Source organism: Chrysemys picta, chromosome 3, assembly GCF_011386835.1.
Source record: "Chrysemys picta bellii isolate R12L10 chromosome 3, ASM1138683v2, whole genome shotgun sequence".
Taxonomy (NCBI): Eukaryota; Metazoa; Chordata; order Testudines; family Emydidae; genus Chrysemys; species Chrysemys picta.
The window spans coordinates 26,649,366-26,673,195 of record NC_088793.1 but is presented as its reverse complement, the minus strand read 5'-3'; the positions used below and the strand labels follow the sequence as shown (position 1 = coordinate 26,673,195).

At 42.2% G+C, this 23,830-nt stretch overlaps 2 protein-coding genes across 7 annotated transcripts in view; one reads left to right on the top strand and one right to left on the bottom strand.

The window, feature by feature from the left end:
- SMC6 (structural maintenance of chromosomes 6) overlaps positions 1–3,981 on the bottom strand; it is a 90,929-nt gene extending 86,948 nt beyond the window's left edge. For 3 of the 4 annotated variants that reach the window (XR_010599399.1, XM_005293076.5, XM_042848696.2), the window contains exon 1: positions 3,798–3,975. The gene's annotated coding sequence lies outside the window, so the exon portion shown is untranslated. Of the gene's footprint in view, positions 1–3,797 lie in introns of all 4 variants that reach the window. The other variant, XM_065587648.1, reaches the window with a different exon arrangement.
- An 18-nt stretch (positions 3,982–3,999) lies between these two features.
- The window catches only part of GEN1 (GEN1 Holliday junction 5' flap endonuclease), a 31,767-nt gene continuing 11,936 nt past the window's right edge, over positions 4,000–23,830 (top strand). The window contains exons 1-7 of one of the 3 annotated variants that reach the window (XM_005293075.4): positions 4,000–4,134; positions 10,645–10,851; positions 12,650–12,836; positions 15,870–16,046; positions 20,304–20,414; positions 22,961–23,034; positions 23,647–23,738. In XM_005293075.4, the coding sequence (XP_005293132.2) occupies positions 10,691–10,851; positions 12,650–12,836; positions 15,870–16,046; positions 20,304–20,414; positions 22,961–23,034; positions 23,647–23,738 (802 nt within the window). In that variant the 5' untranslated portion in view covers positions 4,000–4,134; positions 10,645–10,690. The remainder of the gene's footprint in view (positions 4,135–10,644; positions 10,852–12,649; positions 12,837–15,869; positions 16,047–20,303; positions 20,415–22,960; positions 23,035–23,646; positions 23,739–23,830) is intronic. The other 2 variants (XM_065587649.1, XM_042848698.2) reach the window with 2 other exon arrangements.

The window sequence follows — 23,830 nt, the reverse complement described above, 5'->3', positions numbered from 1 at the left end:
GGAAAAAGGGTGGAGGTGTTGCCTTATATATTAAAAATGTACACACTTGGAATGAGGTAGAGATGGACATAGGAGATGGAAGTGTTGAGAGTCTCTGGGTTAGGCTAAAAGGGGTAAAAAACAAGGGTGATGTCATGCTAGGAGTCTACTACATGCCACCTAACCAGGTGGAAGAGGTCGATGAGGCTTTTTTTAAACAACTAACAAAGTCATCCAAAGCCCAAGATTTGGTGGTGATGGGGGACTTCAACTATCCAAATACATGTTGGGAAAATAACACAGCGGGGCACAGACTATCCAACAAATTCTTGGACTGCATTTCAGACAACTTTTTATTTCAGAAGGTTGAAAAAGCTACTGGGGGGAAGCTGTTCTAGACTTGATTTTAACAAATAGGGAGGAACTCATTGAGAATTTGAAAGCAGAAGGAAGCTTGGGTGAAAATGATCATGAAATCGTAGAGTTTGAAATTCTAAGGAAGGGTAGAAGGGAGTACAGCAAAATAGAGACAATGGATTTCAGGAAGGCGGATTTTGGTAAGCTCAGAGAGCTGATAGGTAAGGTCCCATGGGAATCAAGACTGAGGGGAAAAACAACTGAGGAGAGTTGGCAGTTTTTCAAAGGGACACTATTAAGGGCCCAAAAGCAAGCTATTCCGCTGGTTAGGAAAGATAGAAAAAGTGGCAAAAGACCACTTTGGCTTAACCACGAGATCTAAAAAATAAAAAGGAGTCATATAAAAATGGAAACTAGGACAGATTACAAAGAATGAATATAGGCAAACAACACAGGAATGCAGGGGCAAGATTAGAAAGGCAAAAGCACAAAATGAGCTCAAACTAGCTACGGGAATAAAGGGAAACAAGAAGACTTTTTAACAATATATTAGAAGCAAGAGGAAGACCAAAGACAGGGTAGGCCCACTGCTCAGTGAAGAGGGAGAAATAGTAACAGGAAACTTGGAAATGGCAGAGATGCTTAATGACCTCTTTGTTTCGGTCTTCACCGAGAAGTCAGAAGGAATGCCTAACCTAGTGAATGCTAATGGGAAGGGGGTAGGTTTAGCAGATAAAATAAAAAAAGAACAAGTTAAAAATCACTTAGAAAAGTTAGATGCCTGCAAGTCACCAGGGCCTGATGAAATGCATCCTAGAATACTCAAGGAGCTAATAGAGGAGGTATCTGAGCCTCTAGCTATTATCTTTGGAAAATCATGGGAGACGGGAGAGATTCCAGAAGACTGGAAAAGGGCAAATATAGTGCCCATCTATAAAAAGGAAAATAAAAACAACCCAGGAAACTACAGACCAGTTAGTTAAACTTCTGTGCCAGGGAAGATAATGGAGCAAGTAATTAAGGAAATCATCTGCAAACACTTGGAAGGTGGTAAGGTGATAAGGAATAGCCAGCATGGATTTGTAAAGAACAAATCGTGTCAAACCAATCTCATAGCTTTCTTTGATAGGATAACGAGCCTTGTGGATAAGGGAGAAGCTGTGGATGTGGTATACCTAGACTTTAGTAAGGCATTTGATACGGTCTCGCATGATATTCTTATCGATAAACTAGGCAAATACAATTTAGATGGGGCTACTATAGGGTGGGTGCATAACTGGCTGGATAACCGTACTCAGAGAGTTGTTATTAATGGTTCCCAATCCTGCTGGAAAGGCATAACAAGTGGGGTTCTGCAGGGGTCTTTTTTGGGACCGGCTCTGGTCAATATCTTCATCAACAACTTAGATATTGGCATAGAAAGTACGCTTATTAAGTTTGCGGATGATACCAAACTGGGAGGGATTGCAACTGCTTTGGAGGACAGGGTTATAATTCAAAATGATCTGGACAAATTGGAGAAATGGTCTGAGGTAAACAGGATGAAGTTTAACAAAGACAAATGCAAAGTGCTCCACTTAGGAAGGAAAAATCAGTTTCACACATACAGAATGGGAAGAGACTGTCTAGGAAGGAGTACGGCAGAAAGGGATCTAGGGGTTATAGTTGACCACAAGCTAAATATGAGTCAACAGTGTGATGCTGTTGCAAAAAAAGCAAACGTGATTCTGGGATGCATTAACAGGTATGTTGTGAGCAAGACACGAGAAGTCATTCTTCCACTCTACTCTGCGTTGGTTAGGCCTCAACTGGAGTATTGTGTTCAGTTCTGGGCACCGCATTTCAAGAAAGATGTGGAGAAATTGGAGAGGGTCCAGAGAAGAGCAACAAGAATGATTAAAGATCTTGAGAACATGACCTATGAAGGAAGGCTGAAAGAATTGGGTTTGTTTAGTTTTGGAAAAGAGAAGACTGAGAGGGGACATGATAGCAGTTTTCAGGTATCTAAAAGGGTGTCATAAGGAGGAGGGAGAAAACTTGTTCATCTTAGCCTCTCAGGATAGAACAAGAAGCAATGGGCTTAACCTGCAGCAAGGGAGGTTTAGGTTGGACATTAGGAAAAAGTTCCTAACTGTCAGGGTGGTTAAACACTGGAATAAACTGCCTCGGGAGGTTGTGGAATCTTCATCTCTGGAGATATTTAAGAGTAGGTTAGATAAATGTCTATCAGGGATGGTCTAAACAGTATTTGGTCCTGCCATGAGGGAAGGGGACTGGACTCGATGATCTCTCGAGGTCCCTTCCAGTCCTAGAATCTATGAATCAACCCCCCACGTCTCCAACTATAAGAGTTTCCCATTCCTCCCGACCTTGTGTACTTGTCAATCCTAAAACTGTTGCATATTGTCTATCTGGAAAGCACACAACGCAAGGTGAGTACTACAATGAACAAACATGTGAACCCTGTTTGCCTGGTCCCTGGAACTGCCCCTCACAAAAATATACTAGAGCTCTGAAGACCAGACTAACAGATCCCTCTGATGCACCTACCGTGTTTTGTCCAATTACAGAATGGTTTTCAGATTTTGCAGACCACTTCCATTGGAGTGATCTGGTGTACAAAGACTAAAGTTTATCATGCTGACCAGTATTGTCTCATTGTTTATGTATACCCCCTTGTCTTTAGCTTAACAAAACAGAATTTCAAGGGGTGACTTGATTACAATCTATAAATATCTACACAGGGAAGAAATATACAATAATGGGTGCTTCAGTCTAGCACAGAAAAAAAGAACACAATCCAATGGGTGGAAATTGAAGCCAGATAAATTTAAGCTAGAAATAGAGCACAAACGTTTAATGATGAGAGTAATTAAACAATGGAACAATTTACAAGGGTCATGGTGTATTCTCCATCACTGACAGTTCTGAAATCAAGACTGGATGTTTTTCTAAAGATAGGCTCTAACTGAAACGGGCATTAGTATTAGGGAGTCCTGTGTTAAGACAACAGTGGTCACGTCTGGCCTTGGAAGCGCCGAGTCTGTCTGTTTTTCCTAGTCAGCTCTTCGGGGCAGGGGCAGGGGCAGGGGCAGGGGCAGGGACTGTCTTGTTCTGTGTTTAGCCAGCGCCGGGCGCAATGGGGTCCTTGGCCCCCAGGACTCACGAAAACCAGCATCTAGTTTACTGGCACCTGGGGTACAATACAGCTGAACAGTTTTTGATACACTGGGAAGAGCCACGTTAGTGTGACCATGGGTGTCCCACGGCCACCCCCGGGGACATGGGGCTTTGCAGCCTGGCCACCAGGGACACCATCCTAACGCGCTGCCCGGGGGGGAACCCAGGCGACCCCCCCTTCCATGAGGACAGGGCGATTTGCCGGCGCTAGCTGCCATGCCTGAGAGCCCCGCCCGGCCCGCGCACGCCGCGAGAAGAGGCTCCCGAGCCGCCCCTCTTACCTCGCGGGGAGGTGGGAGGGATTGCGGAGAAGGAACAGCCGGTATCGTTATGATCCGTTGAGATTTTAAACCCGCTCTGAGCCCCAGCGTTCGACTCCGCGCTGCCCCGGCTAGGCTGCAAGCATACAGCGGCAGGCACCGACCGGAAAGGGAAAGCAGGCGCCCCTGGACCCCGCCCCTGAGTGCGCACGCGCGGCCCAAGCGGTTGCGTGCCCCGCCATCTTGCGGAGGCGTAGCCGCTTCCGGGAGGAAAGGTGGGAGGCTCCCGCGCCAAATACGAATCCGACGCCGGGCCTCAGTGATAGAGTGGGACGTCGCGGCGCCGCTGACCGCGCAGGTGGGACCCCCAGTAGACTGGTTCGGATCCCAGCCCCCACCCCGCCTAGGTTATTCCCTTCTCTCACCCTCCCCCGTTCGGTTCCCAGCTCCTATCCCGCCTAGGCTGGTCCCTTCTCTCACCCCCCCCCCCCCCCGGTTCCGTTCCCAGCCACCACCCCGCCTAGGCTGGTCCCCTCTCTCTCTCTCTCACACACACACCCCTACCTGAGTTCGGTTCCCAGTCTCTGCCCCGCCTAGGCTGTTTCCTCCTCTCACCCGCCCCCCCCCCGGTTCGGTTCCGAGCCCCCACCCCGCCTGGGCTGTTCCCTTCTCTCACACACACACCCCGGTTCGGTTCCCAGCCTCCACCCCGCCTAGGCTGTTCCCTTCTCTCATCCCTCGCCCCACCCGCGTTCGATTCCCAGCTCCCATCCAGCCTAGGCTGTTCCTTCCTCTCCGCCCGCCCCCCCGGCTCAGATCCCCCCCTTCTCACACTCACCCTCCTGCCACCCAGGTCACATCTTGGTCTCCCTAAACTATCCAACCCCGTGTTTCATCCCAGTTGCTCCTGCTTAGCATCCTGGGGATGAGTGTTTGTATTCAGACCCTATCAAGGCTGTTGCCTGCTTCCCACTGTGGGGACCTGAATTCCAGTCCTGGCCTTGCCTTGGCTCTTTGTTTGTGTCTCCTCTTCCCCCATCCACACTGCAGTTCTCCTCTTTCCCACCCTGCTGCCATTGCACCCCAGAAACCAGTACAGGAGCCCTGGATGCAGCGTAGCCTGTAGTCCCCTAAGGATCTAGTATCCGGAGTGAGCTGCAGGAGTTTAGTGGTGGCCCACCACGGATATTAATTGACAGCTCCTCCATGGAGCTGGGAACATAGGCTCATGTATCTGGTGCAGTTCACAGAATTCCCAAACACTTGTTCTTTCTGCAGCAAGAGGGAGAGTGTGGTGCACATCTGCATAAAGCAGAGGTCCCCAAACTGTGGGGTGCACCCCCTCAGGGGGTACAGAGGAACATTTGGGGGGTGCAGCAGGGCCCAGATCAGTCCCCACTGGGGGGTTGGGCAGGAGCACCACCAGCCCTGCCCCTAGCTCTGCACCTGGCCCCGGCCCCATCCATGACTCCACACCCTGCTGCAGGCTCCGTTGCCTGCCCCCACCACAGCCCCAGCCTTGGGCCCCTTACCCTGTCCATGTCCCCCCTGCCCCTGGAGCCACAGCTCCTCTCCCGGCTCCTGGGAGGGGGGCTGCGACCCTGAAAAGTTTGGGATACTCTACTCTAGTGGTCTTGAGGGGCTGAAATCTGACAAACCTCCTGCTGAGATTCTGGGTGCACTTTTCCCCACACCTCATTTACCTCTATATCCCCACAAAGTCACAAGACCTCCTGGTCAACCTCCTGGCACTGGTCAAGATGACCATCCGTCACACCTTGAGGAGGAAGCTGGACGGGGGGGGGGAGTGTCTCTGTAACTGTGGTATATTTCTGGTCCCTTGTCTCGTGCCTCTGAGCAAAGTTCCTTGGGCAGTGTCCACTGGCTCCCTGGACATTTTTGAGGAGCAGTGTGCATTGTTGAGTGTTCTCTGCTCTATTTCCTGTTCTAGTTCCCTGCTTTTTAACCTTGACCCTCCCTCCATTTTTGTTTGTTCATTTGTTGCCCCAAGACTTTAGTTGTGGCCTGGGTGAGTGGATAAACCTTTAGTTCTGGGTGGGCCATCCCAGTACCCACAATCATAGGTGCTGACTCTGTGGGTGCTCTGGGGCTGGAGCACCCGCAGAAAAGAAAATAGTGGGTGCTCAGCACCCCCAGCCACAGCTGTTTGGTGGTGCCCCAAAACAGCTGATTGTAGGCTGGGGGAGGAGTCTGGGGGAGGGCAGTAAGCAGGTGAGGAAGAAGCAGAGTAAGGGCGGGGCCTGAGGGAATGGGTTGAAGGGGGGCCCTCAGGGCAGAGTGGGAGTGGAGCACCCCGGGGGAAAAGAAAAACTCAGTGCCTATGCCCACAATGGGTTCAGGATTTTAGTGGTTCTCTTCCCTTCCTCCCTCCAAAATTCACTAATGCTGAGAATACACATGGATTAGTAAAAGTATTGGTATTTTAAGGGCAGATGCAGCATTGCATGCAGCCTAACCAGCTAGTAGCATAGGGACTTAATGGTTTTATTCTTGTTTTACTTACAGAAAAAAAAAATTGCAAGTATTTAATCTTGTACAACATGTCTTTTTATATTTGAAGAGTAAGACTAAATTGCATAGAATGTGTTTTGTGTTTCATTTCATAAAACTTTTTCACTCTCTTTTGTCCCAGTGAAAACAAGAGGGTATCCCACAAACGGAATAGTAGTGGGTGATGCACTTTGGGAGCTTAGGTGTGTTAGCAAAGCTGTGTGATGTGATCTCAGGACTTGGAATACTAGTGAGGATTGTAGTTTAGAAGAAGTAATTGCAGAACTCTGCTGTGTGGGGAGATCTTAGTATGGGAAGGGCAGGGGTACTGCAGGGCAGAATTGAGGCGCATTGGCCAAGATTTCTTGGATAAATTTGCAGTCAGATGATCTGTCTGAAGCAAACCATTAACTGTCATCAACTTTAAATTCATTCACTCATTTTAAGTACTCCTTTTGTTTTTGTTGATTTAATTGTAATCATATAAAATGTTCATTGTTTATAGAGAAAGGGCTGGTCCACACTAACCCTCCCCTTCGAACTAAGATACGCGACTTCAGCTACGTAAATAACGTAGCTGAAGTCGAAGTATCTTAGTTCGAACTTACCGCGGGTCCACATGCGGCAGGCAGGCTCCCCCGTCGACTCCGCGTACTCCTCTCACGGAGCAGGAGTACCGGCGTCGATGGCGAGCACTTCCAGGATCGATCTGGGATCGATTTATCCCGTCTAGACAAGACGCAATAAATCGATCCCAGAAGATCGATTGCTTACCACCGGACCCGGAGGTAAGTATAGACGTACCCTTACTTGCTCTAAACTTTTGAAGGCTGGTTTATCCTGGACCTGATGTCAGTGACTGTATTGCAATTCACTTTTGTGGAAGCCAGATCAACCCCCTAAATTTTGTTGTTGTTTTTGTAATAACATTAACAGTGTTTTAGGGTGATTTACAGACATACAGAAAAATAAGGTCCAGCTGTGAAGATTTTACCTTCTCTAAGATATAGAAGGTGGGATGGGAGATTTGGTATAACTAAGGCCCCTGAAATAAAATCTGTTCAGGTGGGTCTTTGCAAAGAGCCCCATTCTAGACAGTACAGCTTTCTGCAAGATGGATTAGCACCTAAATCATTTAAATGACAAAAATAAAAGAACCTCCAAAATGTATTATGGCATGTCTACCTACTTCAGCAACTAATATACTTTGTTTGAATCATGGAAAGGGAAAAATCACTTCCATAGTTATAAATTAATATTTTACCATGGTGTTGAGCAACATCGACTTATTTTTATTTTTCATTTTGTAAGTTGCCTTCGCCACATTTTTGTCTATATAGCTACTTTTGCATAAGTATGGAATTAAAAATACTTTTTGATGCATTTATCCTCCCTGTGCATTAATACAGATGTGCTATGTCATCATGGTACTAATAAACCAATTAACACAAAGGTTATAGGAAGCTATATAAGAAACATAGATTGATTTATAGGCAACAAATGGTAACATCAAAAGGGCTTTTTGCAAAGTGTTGTCTCGTTCACCTCCCAAAAAGCTGGAAGTCCCAGTTAGATGGTAAGAAGGTTAATTTCCCCCCTGCAGAATGTTCTATTCAAGGCTTTCTAGCTTTTAAAGGTAACAATTGGAAATATTAAAGTATTACTGTGGCAAAAAAGAATACTTCTGAGTAGTTTTAAAGCATCTTTTATCTAAGTATAATACTGTTGAAGCTACTACTTAGCAAATGAGCATCTGTGAGGTCATGTCTACACAGCAACTAGACACCGCCAGTGCCCTGTACCAGCCACTCGAACTTGGGCTGCAGGATTCTTTCATTGCTCTGTAGACTTCTGGGCTTGGGCTGGAGTTTTGGTGCTAGGACCTTGCAAGGTGGGAGGATCCCAGAGCTTGGGTTCCAGCCCAAGCCCTGAAGTCTACACAGTAATGGAACAGCCCCACACCTCGGGTTGGTTGGCACAGGCCAGCCCCGAATGTCAGGGTAAACACAGCAACTAGAGTGGGGAAAATAACTCGGCTTCCCATTTCTATTCTCTTGCCTGTGCTGTTCACATCAGTTTTCTTTACAGTGCAAGAGGTAGCCCAACATATAATTTTTATTTTTTTTCCAGATTTGCACTCCGATAGGGCCACTTAATTTCTTACAATGCCTGTTCTGGTATACAAAACTTCAGAAGCATAGCTATGCCAATGTATTTGACTTGTATTACTAGATACTCTCCAAATGTCGGTAGGACACAAAAATGGTTAATATGTCATCAGCTCTTTACCAGCCAATTAATTAACTTCTGGGATTTCTCAGCAATTAGAAGCTTGTTTAATTAAGTGCTTGTCTCCTGAAGTTCTCAAGTACTTAGAGAAAGGAAACCTACATTGTTGCTAAGGGGGTTAGTTTTCTTCCCAGATGCAATACTACAATTTATCAGGCATGTGCTTTTTCTCTTGATAATTTTTCAAACAGCTATATTTATATTGGCTCGCACTGCAAAGCAACTGGTCACCTTACCGTTATGTTTATGAAAAGAAACAGCAGCCTTTGGGTTTCAAAACCCAGCAGAGAAACTCTTTGCTCAATAGCAAAAGTATCAATATCTAGTAATAAACTAAAGCAGAAATCTTTCAAAGGTCAAACAGGGTAATATTTCCAAGCTTGGATTCTTAAAGGTAGGAGTCTAATTAAGTGACCTGATTGGGGTGGGGGGAAAAGGTGCTTAACCACCCAGAGCTCTGAGTGATTTCCCCAGAAACCTGCTTCAGTTCAAAGGAAACTGTATGTGCTCTGCACTTCTGAAAATCAGGCCAGTTATTTGAGTGAATTAATACAGATTTAGGTGTTGCAAATTCCAAAGGCATGGATCATCTACTGGGAGAATGTAACCCCTGAAAACCAGTAGTAAGAAGTCCTTCAATTAGAACAACTTGTAATTCATGCAATGAGAGCAAGAGAAATGACTGGTCAATTAGCTGAATCCCAGGGCTTTATACTCCTATGTTAGTGTTGCATTAACATTGGTTCTCTGATAACCCATTTCTGTGAAAGCCACGCAGAAGGCTCAAGAGGCCACTAGATGGCAGCATTCCTCATTCTCCATGGTTGACTTCCTGTTTGATTCAATTTTGACCTACAGGTTCATGATTTGCTCTCGAGTAGTGCAAAACTCTTTAAGCTCAATCATTTTTCTTAATGTGACAATGTGACCTGACTGCTGTGTCATTTCTATGAGAGATTTTCTTTAGTTCAAAAGTAAAATAGACATGCATAAACCATTAACAAAAGTGATTTAAAAAAAACCAATTTCTATTTAAGTCTATTTCATATTGAAATGTAGAGAAATAAGCATAAGGAAAATGTATTCCTTCTCCTCCCAAGAGGAATAGATTGGCATTGAGGTGAAGAAATGGACTCTAGCAAACAAGCAGGGTATAGGCAAAAGGCTGATATTTTAAGAGTGGCAAGGGATGAAAGTGAGAACAGCACTGGAAAGGAAGGTCAGTCAAGGCTGAAGGGGAGAGGAGTGAGCAAGGGGGTGGGAAAGAGGAGGAGAAAACAGGAAGAAAAGGAAATCTGATAACAGGAAGGAATGAGGGAGGGGTTCAGGAAAGGGAGAATTTCCTGAGGTCTCTTCCAACCCTGATATTCTATGATTCTATGAATTTAGAGTTATAAGCAGAGAGAGAGTCAAAAGGAATGTACCCCACTTAATATACTGGGGTAGATCCTCAGCTGGTATAAATGATCATAGTTCCAGTGTGGAGCTGTGATCATTTCCCCCAGCTGAGGATCTGTCCCAGTGTCTTTCTGGTTGCGGACAAAAAGCACTGTTTCCATAAAAGTAATTCTCAGATGTTAAACGGAAGTGGGAACTTCAAGAAGAAATAAAGGAGTATGAATTTCGAAGTCTCACCCTCACTTTTGGATAGAAAGACACAATGGAATGTATCCGTGCTCTTTTCTTGTAGTTGAACCAAAATATGTTTATTCATAGAAATCTGAATTTTCTGTGAGAAAGGATTGGGGCAGTAGATGTTCAGTTATTGTGGAAAGTGAGAAAGAAGCACTTAAGGTGTAGATGAAAGTGATTTCTTAAACTAGACACTTTTACCATTCTGTTCAGACACCACTGTAGCCTATTTATAATAAAAGTTGTCCTACAAGCAGCTCATCCATTAAACAAGGGGGGTCTATAAACTTAAGTCTCTAAATATTTGGATTGCTTGATTGTGTCATTCACTTAGTCATTAACATTTATTTTTAGAAGTACTTAGAGCACTTACTGCCCCCCCCCCAAAAAATTGCCACATTCCATATTATTAGCTGTGAACTTTTGTTTTGATCAGTCTTTACAGCTGATAGCCTCATATTGGCAAGGCGGAATTCAGGACAATGGGAGTGACTAATCTATGGCAGATCTTGGAGCCTGTGAAAGAACATGTTCATCTGAGCAGTCTCAGTGGAAAAACCCTTGCTGTTGATTTAAGTCTATGGGTGTGTGAGGCACAGACTGTTAAAAAGATGATTGGAGTAGTCACCAAGCCTCATCTTAGGTACAGTATCTTTTTTTTCTTCTTCTTCTTCTTCTTTTGGGTGGATAACTGTAACCAGTGAGTGTTTGAATCTATATAATATAGTTTGCTCATTTGGTGCTTTGCTCCCAGAGTTATCCCAAGGTACTTCCAAAATCCGTGGTAGTCCATATTACCATATAGTTTTAACCACTTACTCAGTGTGTGCCGATCATTCTGCATGAGCCATTATGAAGTGCCTTGAGGAGTATGTGCATATATGGTTGATGTGTCTGATGCTTGTTCAAAGAACAAACTAATCAAAGTGACTGTAACTCCAAAGTACTGACTTGTGCAAACAGGACTGAAAAGAGGACATGTGGAGCTATAGACAACTAGAATTTTACTATTAAAAGTGACCAGTGGCTTTTAGGTCTCTTAGATTTTGAGTACCCAGCTCAAGAGGCTTTATGGATGATTTTCTGAAGTTGTAAGAATCCACAGCACCAATTAACTTCAACTGGAATTCTGGATGCACCACATTTTCTGAAAGCATCTAAAATGTCTCATATTAGGGACCCAAAATAGCTGACCACTTTCAAAAATGCAGCCTTAGCCGATCAGCAATTAATTCAAAAATTGTCTGGCATGGGGGCACTGATTCAAATCTGTTAGTTACTAATCATGTTAGTAGTAACAGAAAGTTATTACTCAGATTGCAGTGGGATGGAAATATCAGTCAATTTTCTAATGGACATACCCACATCACACAGATCACCCTAACTGGCACCCTTTTAAGAACTTTCAGCAGAGTGACCAAAAGCTGAATGGATCTGGAGAATAAATTATTCCACCACTGTAGACAAGCTTTCATGGGGACAGGGTTAAAAGTACATTGCTAAGCCATTTTAGGGAAACTTACACTGAAACTGATTGTATTATATTTGTTCTATACATAAACAGGGTTTCAGCCTCCAGAAATGTCAGTTCATCTCCCCTCAGAAGTAGTATATTAACTAAAATATTTTTAAACAGTAGTCTTTCTAAATCAATCTAACACATGTGAATGTTTATTCTACTGCTTTCAAATGTCGGCTCAATGGATTATGGCAAAAATGTATTGTCTTTGTGCCTACTCAGTATTACTGTAGTAGGAAAAATTGCAGTTATGGAAGATGCAACATTCTTTTTGCCCACAAGAAATATATAAATCAGTATGTTAAAAATAGTATTATATTTCTATTATATCTGAGTTTTATACCACACTGATCACCATAACAGCTGAGGTATTCTCAACATTTTAACATTTGATTTAACAGGATGTCTGTTTCCCTCCTTCCAATTTCCCTTTATCATCAGTATGGAGGTAGGTCTGGGAGCAGATCTTGTTCATGAGCTGGTAAATTTCATGACAGTTTTGGAAGGCTGAACAAGAATATATTCCTATAATACAGAATTCATGAAAAGGTATTAAAGTTCTTCTGAGCAATAAGTCCACAGAAAAATGAACATCTTTCCTCTCTGTAGTTATATACCTGTACAAAGACTTGCAATACAAAATGGTATGAAATCTTTTCGGATATGTTTGTGTGTATTTTCCAAATGGCAGCTATAGAATCTTTTTGGGTGGATGGAGGAGCATTGGGTTAGGGCTATAATCCAATTGTCCTTAAGGTGTTTCTTTTGCTGTTTTTGTTCCTTGGTTTGAAACTATGTATGTTTCATTATGAAGTTCTGACCAACATGAAATTTCCATTTAGGGTATACACATCAGTTGTCATGCGGCTTAATTTATAACTAAATTTTTCAGTGAAATTGTTTATTTACTTTGTTAATACAGGAATCTATTTTTTCGAATCTCTTCTTTAACCTCAATGGAGATCAAATTGGTGTTTGTGATGGAGGGGGATGCCCCAAAGCTGAAAGCAGAAACAATGAGTAAGAGGAATGAGCTCCGCTATGGGTCTTCAAAAAAACCTAGGGCTGCAAAAACAGGGAGATCCTATTTTAAATCAGTTTTAAAAGAGGTGAGTGATAGAGGAATTTCATTATTTGGGGTATTAGAGAATGGAGAGGGAAGAAAAAACGTTTAAAAAAAAAAAGAAAGAAAGAATTTGCAATAAATCTGACGCACAGAAATGACTCCAGACAGATTTTTCAATGAGATTCTGCCCCCCCAAAAATTTGCATCACTTTGAGATTGGATATTAGTCCTGTAACTTGCTGTATTGAGTTTATGAACCCCTTTTTTTGTGAAGATCATATAAACTTCTTGGGGCAGTGTGTTCCCATGTGTACTGTACAGCATTGAGCACAACGATGTCACTCAGTGCAGAATGATCATTTGAATTAGCACGTAAAAATTATTATGTACACTCCTGAGTCAACAAACTTAGTAGTCTCCCCTATCTATGCAAATTTCAATACACTTTTATTAAACTCCAAGGTATACATATTGACAATAAATTCTAAGTGAATATAGTGCCCGTTAATAGTTCTAGGTTGACAATGCTGGAGACTCTTCTGAAGCTAAGCACACAATAGGCATTACACAGGTAGCGTTAGTACAAGCTCTCTTCACCATTCCTTGGATGCGCCTTAAACCTGACTTGCTCTGTTCCATTCCTTAATCTCTTTGCTGATGCTGGAAAGAAGGTGGACTATTGTCATGGTGATTTTGGCATCAGGACACCCATCCATTTGAAAGTAGATTGAAATTCTTCTAATAGCTGTTGCATGGCAAGTCTCTCTGGTGCTGGATTCAGACCAGTGATTGAGAAACAAGGCTCTGTATCTCATTACCAATCTCTCAAGCCATCTAATTCCTCATAAGCCTTTTTGTTTTTATATTTTTTATTACTTACCTAATAAACATATTAGTGTTGTGTAGACCTGTTTATATGTTTCTAAAGCAGGGATTCTCAACCTTTTTCTTTCTGAGCCTCCCCTCCCTCCCCTCAACATGCTATAAAAATTCCACGGCCTGTCTGTGCTACAACAACTGTTTTTCGGGCAAGCATTAGGGGGTAGCAAGCAGGGCAGCTGCCCAGGGCTCCATGCCACAAGGGGCCCTGTGAAGCTAACTTGCTCAGGCTTCGGCTTCAGCCCGGGATGGCAGGGCTTGGAGCCCTGGGCTTCAGCCCCAGGTGGTGAGGCTTTGGCTTTCTGCCCTGGGACCCAGCAAGTCTAACGCCGGCCCTGCTTGGCAGACCCCCTGAGACCTGCTCGTGGCGCCCCAGTGGGCCCTGGACCACTGGCTGAGAACCACTGCTCTAAAGCACCTAGCACGCTTTTGGTCATTACATAATAACACAGTAGACTTGTTTTCTAGACTAGGTCTATGAACCAGGAAAATAGACATGTTAACATAGTTAGCTGTGAAAATGTTTGGTGAGAAATGTATTTAACTAGGTTGAGAGAACCAAGGTTGCAGGACAAATTGCTCTGTCATTTTGTATGGAAGTTTTTATTTATAAGTTTATTGATATCTTTCGTTACTAATTCCTCATTTCCTTAGTGTTCAGCTCTTTCTTTGCTCTCGTATCAAAATAATGTACTACATGATTGCTTGTGGCATGAAAAAATACATGGCAATATCAATTTGCATGTTGAATTTGTGGGCCTTGGACCACAATGACTACTGTCCTTTTAAGTAACATTGTAGATCAATTAGTAACTTGGAGATTCTTAATGTCAGCTTCACTGTTTGCCAGGTTTCTTTTGTGATTGAAGTAAACTGTACTTCCATAAATTTTTGGTAGTGTTGGAAAAGTATTTATAGGACAGGAATGAAGTGAGGGAAGATGTTTTATTTGCTTTGTTTGTTCCTCTTCAAGGGCATGATCCAAAGCCCAGTGGAAATATTTCCATTGATTTCAGTGGGTTTTGGATTGGGCACCAGATGAATAACCTGAATAAAATATATTAATATTGTCAAGCTGCTTGGCGTGAGCTATGCTCCAATAGGACAGCAATTCTTACTATGCCACTTTTGTGTTTTTGATTTGTTAAAAATCCTGACTTGTGAAGAGAAGGCATCATAATAATTCAGTACAGTCATTTCAGATAGCTTGCACACAACACTTCTTCCTTTTCTGCTGCTCTGACCATGATTTCCCCCGGACCCCTACCTCACTCATGCACATACACACTTTCTTGCATCTCTGGATTGGCTCCTCTGTTCCTCTGCACATTCCCATCTATTACTTTTCCACTTAAGCAATTGCTGTAATTATCACAGAGATGTTATGTGATCATGAATGAGAGGGGACGTAGATCCCTGAGGCACTTCATTAAGATGTGATCCATGATGAAAGTTTAAGAAGTCCTGTTTCATACTTTGTCTTGCCTATGTTCCACCCAAGCTTCGCTCACTGTCTACTTCTGTACCTCTTTCTGCACAGAAACCTCCTAAGCAATGTATGCCAATCCTCCAGCCTCTCCTTCAAAAATCTGATGAGCCTATCTGCAGGGGTGGCTCTGTTTTTTGCCGCCCCAAGCACGACAGTCAGGCAGGCTTCGGTAGTGTGCCTGCAGCGGTCTGCGGTCACACGGATTCGGCGGCGTTTCTGTGGGTGATCTGCCGGTCCCACATCTTCAGCGTACCTGCCGCCGAAACCACAGGACTGGTGGACCTCCTGCAGGCACGCCACCAAGGACTGCCTGACTGCCACCCTCGCAGCGACCGGCAGGCCACCCCCCGCGGTTTGCCGCCCCAGGCACACGCTTGCTGCGCTGGTGCCTGGAGCCGCCCCTGCCTATCTGATACATAAAGTGTTTTGGCAATCAGTGTGTGTTTAGTACTGTGAAACTGAACATAACCATGTCCCTACTCACTATAAATTATAAGTTAGTTCAGTCGGGGATCTAGTCTTTGTTTGCAATGCCACATGTATTGTAAAGTGACACATACAATGATAGTACTACATTGATGATAATAATAATGGCCACTGCAGACATACACATGAACCTGAGGACTATTTAGAAAAAATGGTTAATTGTAAAAAGGGATAACTGAAGATTCAATCTCTGTCTTCTCTTGAATATTTTTGTTTTTTTAGTGCCTTGAAATGTTGGACTGTTTAGGATTACCTTGGGTTCAAGCAGTTGGTGAAGCGGAGGCGATGTGTGCTTACCTGAATGCAAATGGATATGTGGATGGCTGCATTACCAATGATGGAGATGCTTTCTTGTATGGAGCTCAAACAGTTTATAGGAATTTCACCATGAATGTAAAGGTAGTGTGTTAAGTTTTTTGGAGTCTTTTTTCTTTCAGACTACTTCACACTCATTATATTGCTTAAATGTGAAGCACGTAGTTAATTGTTCAAAATATTTATGGTATCTGTTAAGGCTTCTTCCTCACCACTCCCTTGCTTCTTGTCAGACAGACAGAAAGCAGAAGACCAGAGTCTGAAGTGCAGGCAGTGTAATGTTTATTGGGATTAATCAAACAAGCATATCCATAGCTCTGTACGCTGCAGAGCTTTTCTCCGTTTCTTTTTCCCACCTCCTCCTCCTTAGCAGGCTTAATTATATCTGTAGTACACACCCCTGGTCCCACCCCTTACAATTTATGATCATGCTCCATTTTGGAGGATCATGAGTCTTGGGGGCTTTGGTACCGCCTCTTTTGTGTCTCATCGGAAGGGTAGGGAGTGAGGTTGTGTTTTGGCCAGAGTCACCATTTCTTTCGCTTTTTAGTGTTTCTTATGCCGCCCCTCCTTGCCCCTCCCAACTGGTTGCTTGACCTTGCCTTGCGATAGGATTTGAGGCAGTCGTATATATTAAACTCCCACCAAAACCTGCAACACTTTAACTCACTTACTTATCTTTTCTCATTGTGCTATTTTCTCTGGTTGTGGGCAAATGCAACGCACGGTGTCTTATTTTTACTAACGTGTGAACAATCAAAAGTCAAACAGGCAACAAAACCCAAAATTTTATTCCAGGCAAATATACAGGCTAAATACTATATTAACAACACTAACAGTATCATACTTTTGTCTTCCTGTATTTGGTCTTGCTTAAAATCTGTTTTTATAAAGCAGACTTGCTTTGCTTGATTCATTAGTGTTCAAGCACTGAATGAATAAAAAAAACAGCTGAGTTGAATAACAAACATGAAATTATCTGCTGTCTGTTTAGGTTTTCTATTACATAAATTCTTATGTGACCTAAAGCTGTAAATTTTCTACAGGACACAGCCCTGTAGTGACAGTTGTGTGCTTACAGAAGCAACAGGTCTATGGGGTTAAATAAATGCAAATTCCCTCATTTGCATCTTACATGCACATTAAAATGTGTAACACTGTCACACTTGATAATGACGATTGCTCCCAAAATCAGGCACTGTTGACACCATGTCTTGTATGTCTGAATAATAAGCTATAGTATGACCAGTCCAAAAATGAATGTATCCAATAAAACAGACCACCCTGATTAAAATTATAGATACATTAGGAATGTAGTTTGATACATTTGAGAAGGCAGAACAAATAACTCTCTTGTGCACTCTTCTGTAGTATGCAGAGAGATTTCTTTTATGCTAAGTCTAGGGCATCAAGTGCGGTAGCAAATGGAGTAAAAATTGAAGATTTAAATGTATCCTGGTGTAAGAAACTGTTGTTCAGCTAAAAAAAGTGCTTGTATCTTTGTGAGAACTAATGGAATGAAGAGGCAGAGCTGGGAGCACATAATGTTAAAAAAGAAAATGTTGTAGGGCAATTTGCTTGTGTTCATTTGGCTATACATTTGTACAGAGTAAACTAGAGCCCAGTTTTCAAAGTGGGATGTCTTAAATTAGGTGTTCAAATCAGCATTAAAATGGGTATTTACTTTAGTTGTCTAAATATCTGTCGAGATGCCTAAAAAGTTTGAAAATTGGGTTATAAGTTTTTGTTTATTTTTAAAGTTCAGATCCTTTGATAGAAGACAACTTCCTCCTGTTCATTAATCCTTTGCAGCTTCAGAGTGTTCTTTTGTCATTCTATAAGCCTAGGGTGTTGGTTAAATTTCTAATCCTTGATTGGTTTCAGAGTAGCAGCTGTGTTAGTCTGTATCCGCAAAAAGAACAGAAATACTTGTGGCACCTTAGACACTAACAAATTTATTTGAGCATAAGTTTTCGTGGGCTACAGCCCACTTCATCAGATGCATGTAGTGGAAAATACAGTAGGAAGATATATATATCTTTTCTCTTCTGCTGATAAAAAGCTCACTTAACTGATCACTCTCATTATAGTGTGTATGGTAACATCCATTGTTTCATGTTCTCTGTGTGTGTAATGTATACACATATGTATACACACACAGAGAACATGAAACAATGGGTGTTAACTGATCACTCTCCTTATAGTGTGTATGGTAAGTGACCTTTTATCAGCAGGAGAGAAAAAGAACTGTTTGTAGTGGTAATGAAAATGGCCCATTTCCAGCAATTGACAAGGAGATATGAGGAACTGTAAGGGGAGGGAGGGGAATAAGCATGGGGAAATAGTTTTACTTTGTGTAATGGCCCATCCACTCCCAGTCTTTATTCAAGCCTAATTTAATGGTGTCCAATTTGCAGATTAATTCCAAATCAGCAGTTTCTTGTTGTCGTCTGTTTTTGAAGTTTTTTTGTTGCAATATTGCGACTTTTAGGTCTGTAATCGAGTGGCCAGGGAGACTGAAGTGTTCTCCCACTGGTTTTTGAATGTTATAATTCTTGACGTCTGATTTGTGTCCATTTATTCTTTTACGGAGAGACTGTCCGGTCTGGCCAATGTACGTGGCAGAGGGGCATTGCTGGCACATGATGGCATATATCACATTGGTAGATGTGCAGGTGAACGAGCCTCTGATAGTGTGGCTGATGTGATTAGGTCCTATGATGGTATCCCCTGAATAGCTATGTGGACACAGTTGGCAACAGGTTTTGTTGCAAGGATAGGTTCCTTGGTTAGTGTTTTTGTTGTGTGATGTGTGGTTGCTGGTGAGTATTTGCTTCAGGTTTGGGGGCTGTCTGTAAGCAAGGACTGGCCTGTCTCCCAAGATCTGTGAGAGTGATGGATCATCCTTCAGGATAGGTTGTAGATTCTTGATGATGCGCTGGAGAGGTTTTAGTTGGGGGCTGAAGGTGGTGGCTAGTGGCATTCTGTTACTTTCTTTGTTGGGCCTGTCCTGTAGTAGGTGACTTCTGGGTACTCGTCTGGCTCTGTCAATCTGTTTTTTCACTTCAGCAGGTGGGTATTGTAGTTGTAAGAACGCTTGATAGAGATCTTGTAGGTGTTTGTCTCTGTCTGAGGGGTTGGAGCAGATGCGATTGTATTGTAGAGCTTGGCTGTAGACAATGGATCGAGTGGTGTGGTCTGGATGAAAGCTGGAGGCATGTAGGTAAGTATAGCGGTCAGCAGGTTTCCGGTATAGGGTGACGTTTATGTGACCATCATTTATTAGTACTGTAGTGTCCAGGAAGTGGATCTCTTGTGTGGACTGGTCCAGGCCGAGGTTGATGGTGGGGTGGAAATTGTTGAAATCATGATGGAATTCCTCAAGGGCTTCTTTCCCATGGGTCCAGATGATGAAGATGTCATCAATGTAGCGCAAGTAGAGTAGGGACGTTAGGGGACGAGAGCTGAGGAAGCGTTGTTCTAAGTCAGCCATAAAAATGTTGGCATACTGTGGGGCCATGCGGGTACCCATAGCAGTGCCGCTGATTTGAAGGTACACATTGTTCCCAAATGTGAAATAGTTATGGGTGAGGACAAAGTTACAAAGTTCAACCACCAGGTTTGCCTTGACATTATCGGGGATACTGTTCCTAACGGCTTGTAGTCTATCTTTGTGTGGAATATTGGTGTAGAGGGCTTCTACATCCATAGTGGCTCGGATGGTGTTTTCCCGAAGATCACTAAAGGATTGTAGTTTCCTCAGGAAGTCAGTGGTGTCTTGAAGATAGCTAGGAGTGCTGGTAGCATAGGGCCTGAGGAGGGAGTCTATATAGCCAGACAATCCTGCTGTCAGTGTGCCTATGCCTGAGATGATGGGGCGTCCAGGATTTCCAGGTTTATGGATCTTGGATAGCAGATAGAATACCCCTGCTCAGGGTTCTAGGGGTGTGTCTGTGTGGATTTGCTCTTGTGCTTTTTCAGGCAGTTTCTTGAATAGCCCACGAAAGCTTATGCTCAAATAAATTTGTTAGTCTCTAAGGTACCACAAGTACTTCTGTTCTTTTTGCTAATCCTTGATTAATTATTTTACTTAAAAACAGTTACATTTGTATGTAGATTTTGAAAGCTGCAATTCTTAAAATCATGTGGTCAGTCTTCAATGCAAGATGATATTTATGTCAATCATACTTTGTGTAACAATGACAAATGGCTTGGTCTCTTCTATGCTAGCAGTTGAACAACACTAAAACAAATTGCTGTTAACTTGTCAGCAACAAATCAATTTCCTAGTCACCTGTAGTCCTGCCTACACTATTCCCAGCTGTAATATTTTTCTTGCAGGACCCACATGTTGACTGCTATACAATGTCCTCTATTAAGGAGAAACTACGTTGTGACAGAGAGTCTCTGATTGGGCTAGCAATTCTTCTTGGTTGTGATTATCTTCCTAAGGTGAGGAAACTAATTATTTACCATGTTCCTGTGACTTATTTTTTCTGAACATACAGTACCAATTAAGATTTGAGCATGTATAAAAACATATGAAATGCATGGTAGACTACAGACATCTAGCTGAGGAAAGTACCTTAACTCCTACCGTAAAGATATTTTCCTAATACTTTGTAGTGAAAATTAATGTTTGCAACTCTGTGAGATAGGTGAGTATTATCATTTTACAAATAAGGAAGCTAAAACAAATTTAGATGGCATGTAATATATATGTGGAAGAGCTGGCATCGGCAACTAAGAGCCTATTAGAACTTTGAGCTCCCAGTCTCACACTTAGTCCATTAGATTATGCTTTCTGTCCACACTGAGGCTGTAACTATGCTAGTAACAAGCATGTTTGAAAATGGGGCAGTCTACAGTATGTTTATGGAAAGCACAGTTGCCAGAAAAATCCTTGTACACTCTGTTTGGAGAAATCAGTAATAACTGTTTCTAAATGTGATTGCTGGTAGACTGTTCTTGAGCCACTTTGGATTTGACCAAAAAGCATGACTGTATGGAAATTGGGGAGTTAACCACTTCTGCTGCAGGGCTTAAAGAAATGTTTAACAAATGCATTTGTCTAGTGTGACCAGGCACGGCTGATACAGCATGTCCTGACATTTAATTGGAAACTGCTGCTGTAATGCATGCAGAGGAAGTTGAGAGGAAATAATAGTCTCGGTTTGTAAGTACTGATGCTCTTGACTAGAAAAAGATGAGCTGAAATGGAAGTTGCCAGTAAAGGTTGATGTGCATTACTCTTTGCAAACTATGGCAATGAGCACTTCATTATGAAGCTGCTCTGATGGTTAGTCTACCCCACTGTTCCTTCATTCCAAGTAAAGTGAAGCGATTCCAAATCCAGTTTACCAGTCTAAAACCTCATTTGTGTCTGTCACTTCCACTCAACCAAAAATGGCTCTTGAATTGTTCTATACCCTAGTCTCTCAAATATGCAAGATTATCCTTTGGAGAGCTGAAACTCTATTGCAGATTAGAATGTACTGAGTTACACAGCAGAGGCATATTATTCAAACAGAGATGTAACATGTCCTATAGTACCTGTCACAAAAGCTTTGAGTACCAGTACTGATACCCATATCAGTAAATACTTCTCAAGTGTAGAGTGTTTTAAAGGGACACTGTCAAACTTATTTTCAGAAACCAAGAACTTAAATATAATTTACTTTTTTGATGCGCTCTTTAAATAGTATGTTATCAAAATAGTATAGAATAAATCAGTGAGATTTGTTCCCATATTGATGTTTGGAAGCTTGTTTTGCGTGGCTCCAAAAGAAATAATAAATAAGCCTGGGTTTATCCCTCTTCCACTCTCCTGCTATCTCTTCAATTTGTGTTTGTTTTTCTGCTGCTTTTGCTGGTTTCCTGCTAAGGAAAAATATTATTATGAACTGCCCCAGAGCGGCATATGAGAGTGAATTCATCATCCTAATGTGAGACACAGGAGATGCCACAGGCAGTGAACAAATCAATTTAATTTAATTTGCACATATTCACTAATCCCACTTTAACAAAGTCATTGGGAATTTTGCCATTGACATCTGAGGCTCAGGATTAATTCCAGAGCAAAGAAACTCAAACAGAGAGGTTCCCTCCCCTCCCCGTAATCTTCCTGCAATTCTGTTTAAAGGCAAGTGTTTCCGGTACTACTTTCTACTCTAGACCAAGCCTTAGGAATAACTTATAACAAAGATAAAATTTCCAGAAGAAAATTACTTTTGTTTTAAGTTGATGGTGTCTTTGTAAATCAGGTGTTTTAAACTTTTTTTGAATCACCCCACCTTAGCTCCTTTTTTAAAAAAAAGCTTGGAGCCCTTTCTTCCCAAAATAGTGAGAGGGGTACTGCCTCCTAGCCCTCAGTGTTTAGATGGCATCATTTGCTCAGATTAGGGGGACCAAGCACCACAGGCAGGGGCGGCTCTATGTACTTGTTTCAACTATCTTTCAATGGGAGTCTGGCTTGGATGTTTTCCTTAGTCTCTGCCCCTCCAATTGAGTACCCCAATTCCCAGTTGCTGTAGTTCAAGTTGACTCTTCTCATGCAGCTTTCTCACTGACTTTTAAATTTGTTCTTCAAGACCTCTGTTCTTCCTTTCTGTGCTATGTCTAATTGTGGACTTGATTCCATCTAGGATTCAGTTAAACAAAACATATTTCCGAGATGACCATGTCAACATAGGGGTGACCCACTGTAGTTGCATTGGAGACGTACTACAATCTTATGACAACCCCATATTAATTTTTTGTGTAAACAGTAAGGATTTTAATTGTAATGAATTCACTCCAAGGTGCTGTCCACTCTGCAGAAGTAAGACGGCTAAATCCATATTTTATATATATATATATATATATATATATATGGAAGAAGCATCTGAATTTTTTTAAATTCTTCATGGAATTAATTTTTTGTTATTACACCTAACAGATATCAATGTTTTACATTAGTTTAAACTTTAATATGTACCATGTTTCCCTCTCTCTAAAAGGGAGTGCCAGGAGTTGGAAAAGAACAAGCTTTAAAGTTAATTGAGACTTTGCGAGGTCAAAGTTTACTGCAGAGGTAAAGTTAAAGTTTGTCTTGTCTCCTGAAATATTTCAGTGTTTTAAATTGTCTTATTGAAAGGCAGTATTATGTTGCACTTTGAACCTGAGTCTATGCTACTCATGTTTTAATTTTTAAGGAAACAAAATATTAAATTTCTTACATGATGATCAGCTGTGTATTCAAACAATACATTCTTCCAGGCAAACTATTTTTTTAAAGTTAGTTATTGCTTAACATTGTGTTAACTCATAGTCCCTGTTCTGGCAAACAGTAACACGTGTATACATGTTTGCATGATCAGAGGAGGTAGATCCTGATCCCAAGCCCACAAAAGTAATTTGGAAAGACTCTCATTGACTTCAAAGGGCTTTGGATCAGGACTTTAGATCCTAATGTTGTCTGGTATGACTATTGTCACAATGATTCTCAAAGCTAGACATCCCAACAATCCACAGTACATACTCAAAAGTACATTCACTGAAACAAATTGTGCAATGGAAAACTGAATAGTTTTAAGAGGATGAATTAGTTGGTATGATTTTTTTCCCCATATTTAACTTAAGTGGTAGAATTTGCATGTATAAGCTGTGGGATTGCATTACGTTAACGTTTGTAATATAATTTTAGGTTTGATCAATGGAAAGGACAGCTTCAATGTGGTAATGCATCTGTTCTAACAGTTAACAAGATGACTCATTGTTCTGTGTGCCATCATCCAGGTCGGTATGAAAAGGGGTAGATTTTTGTTTTAATTTGATGTACATTTTATTTGCTCCCCCCACCAGCGCCCCTGGTGGTAATGAGGCTGCCC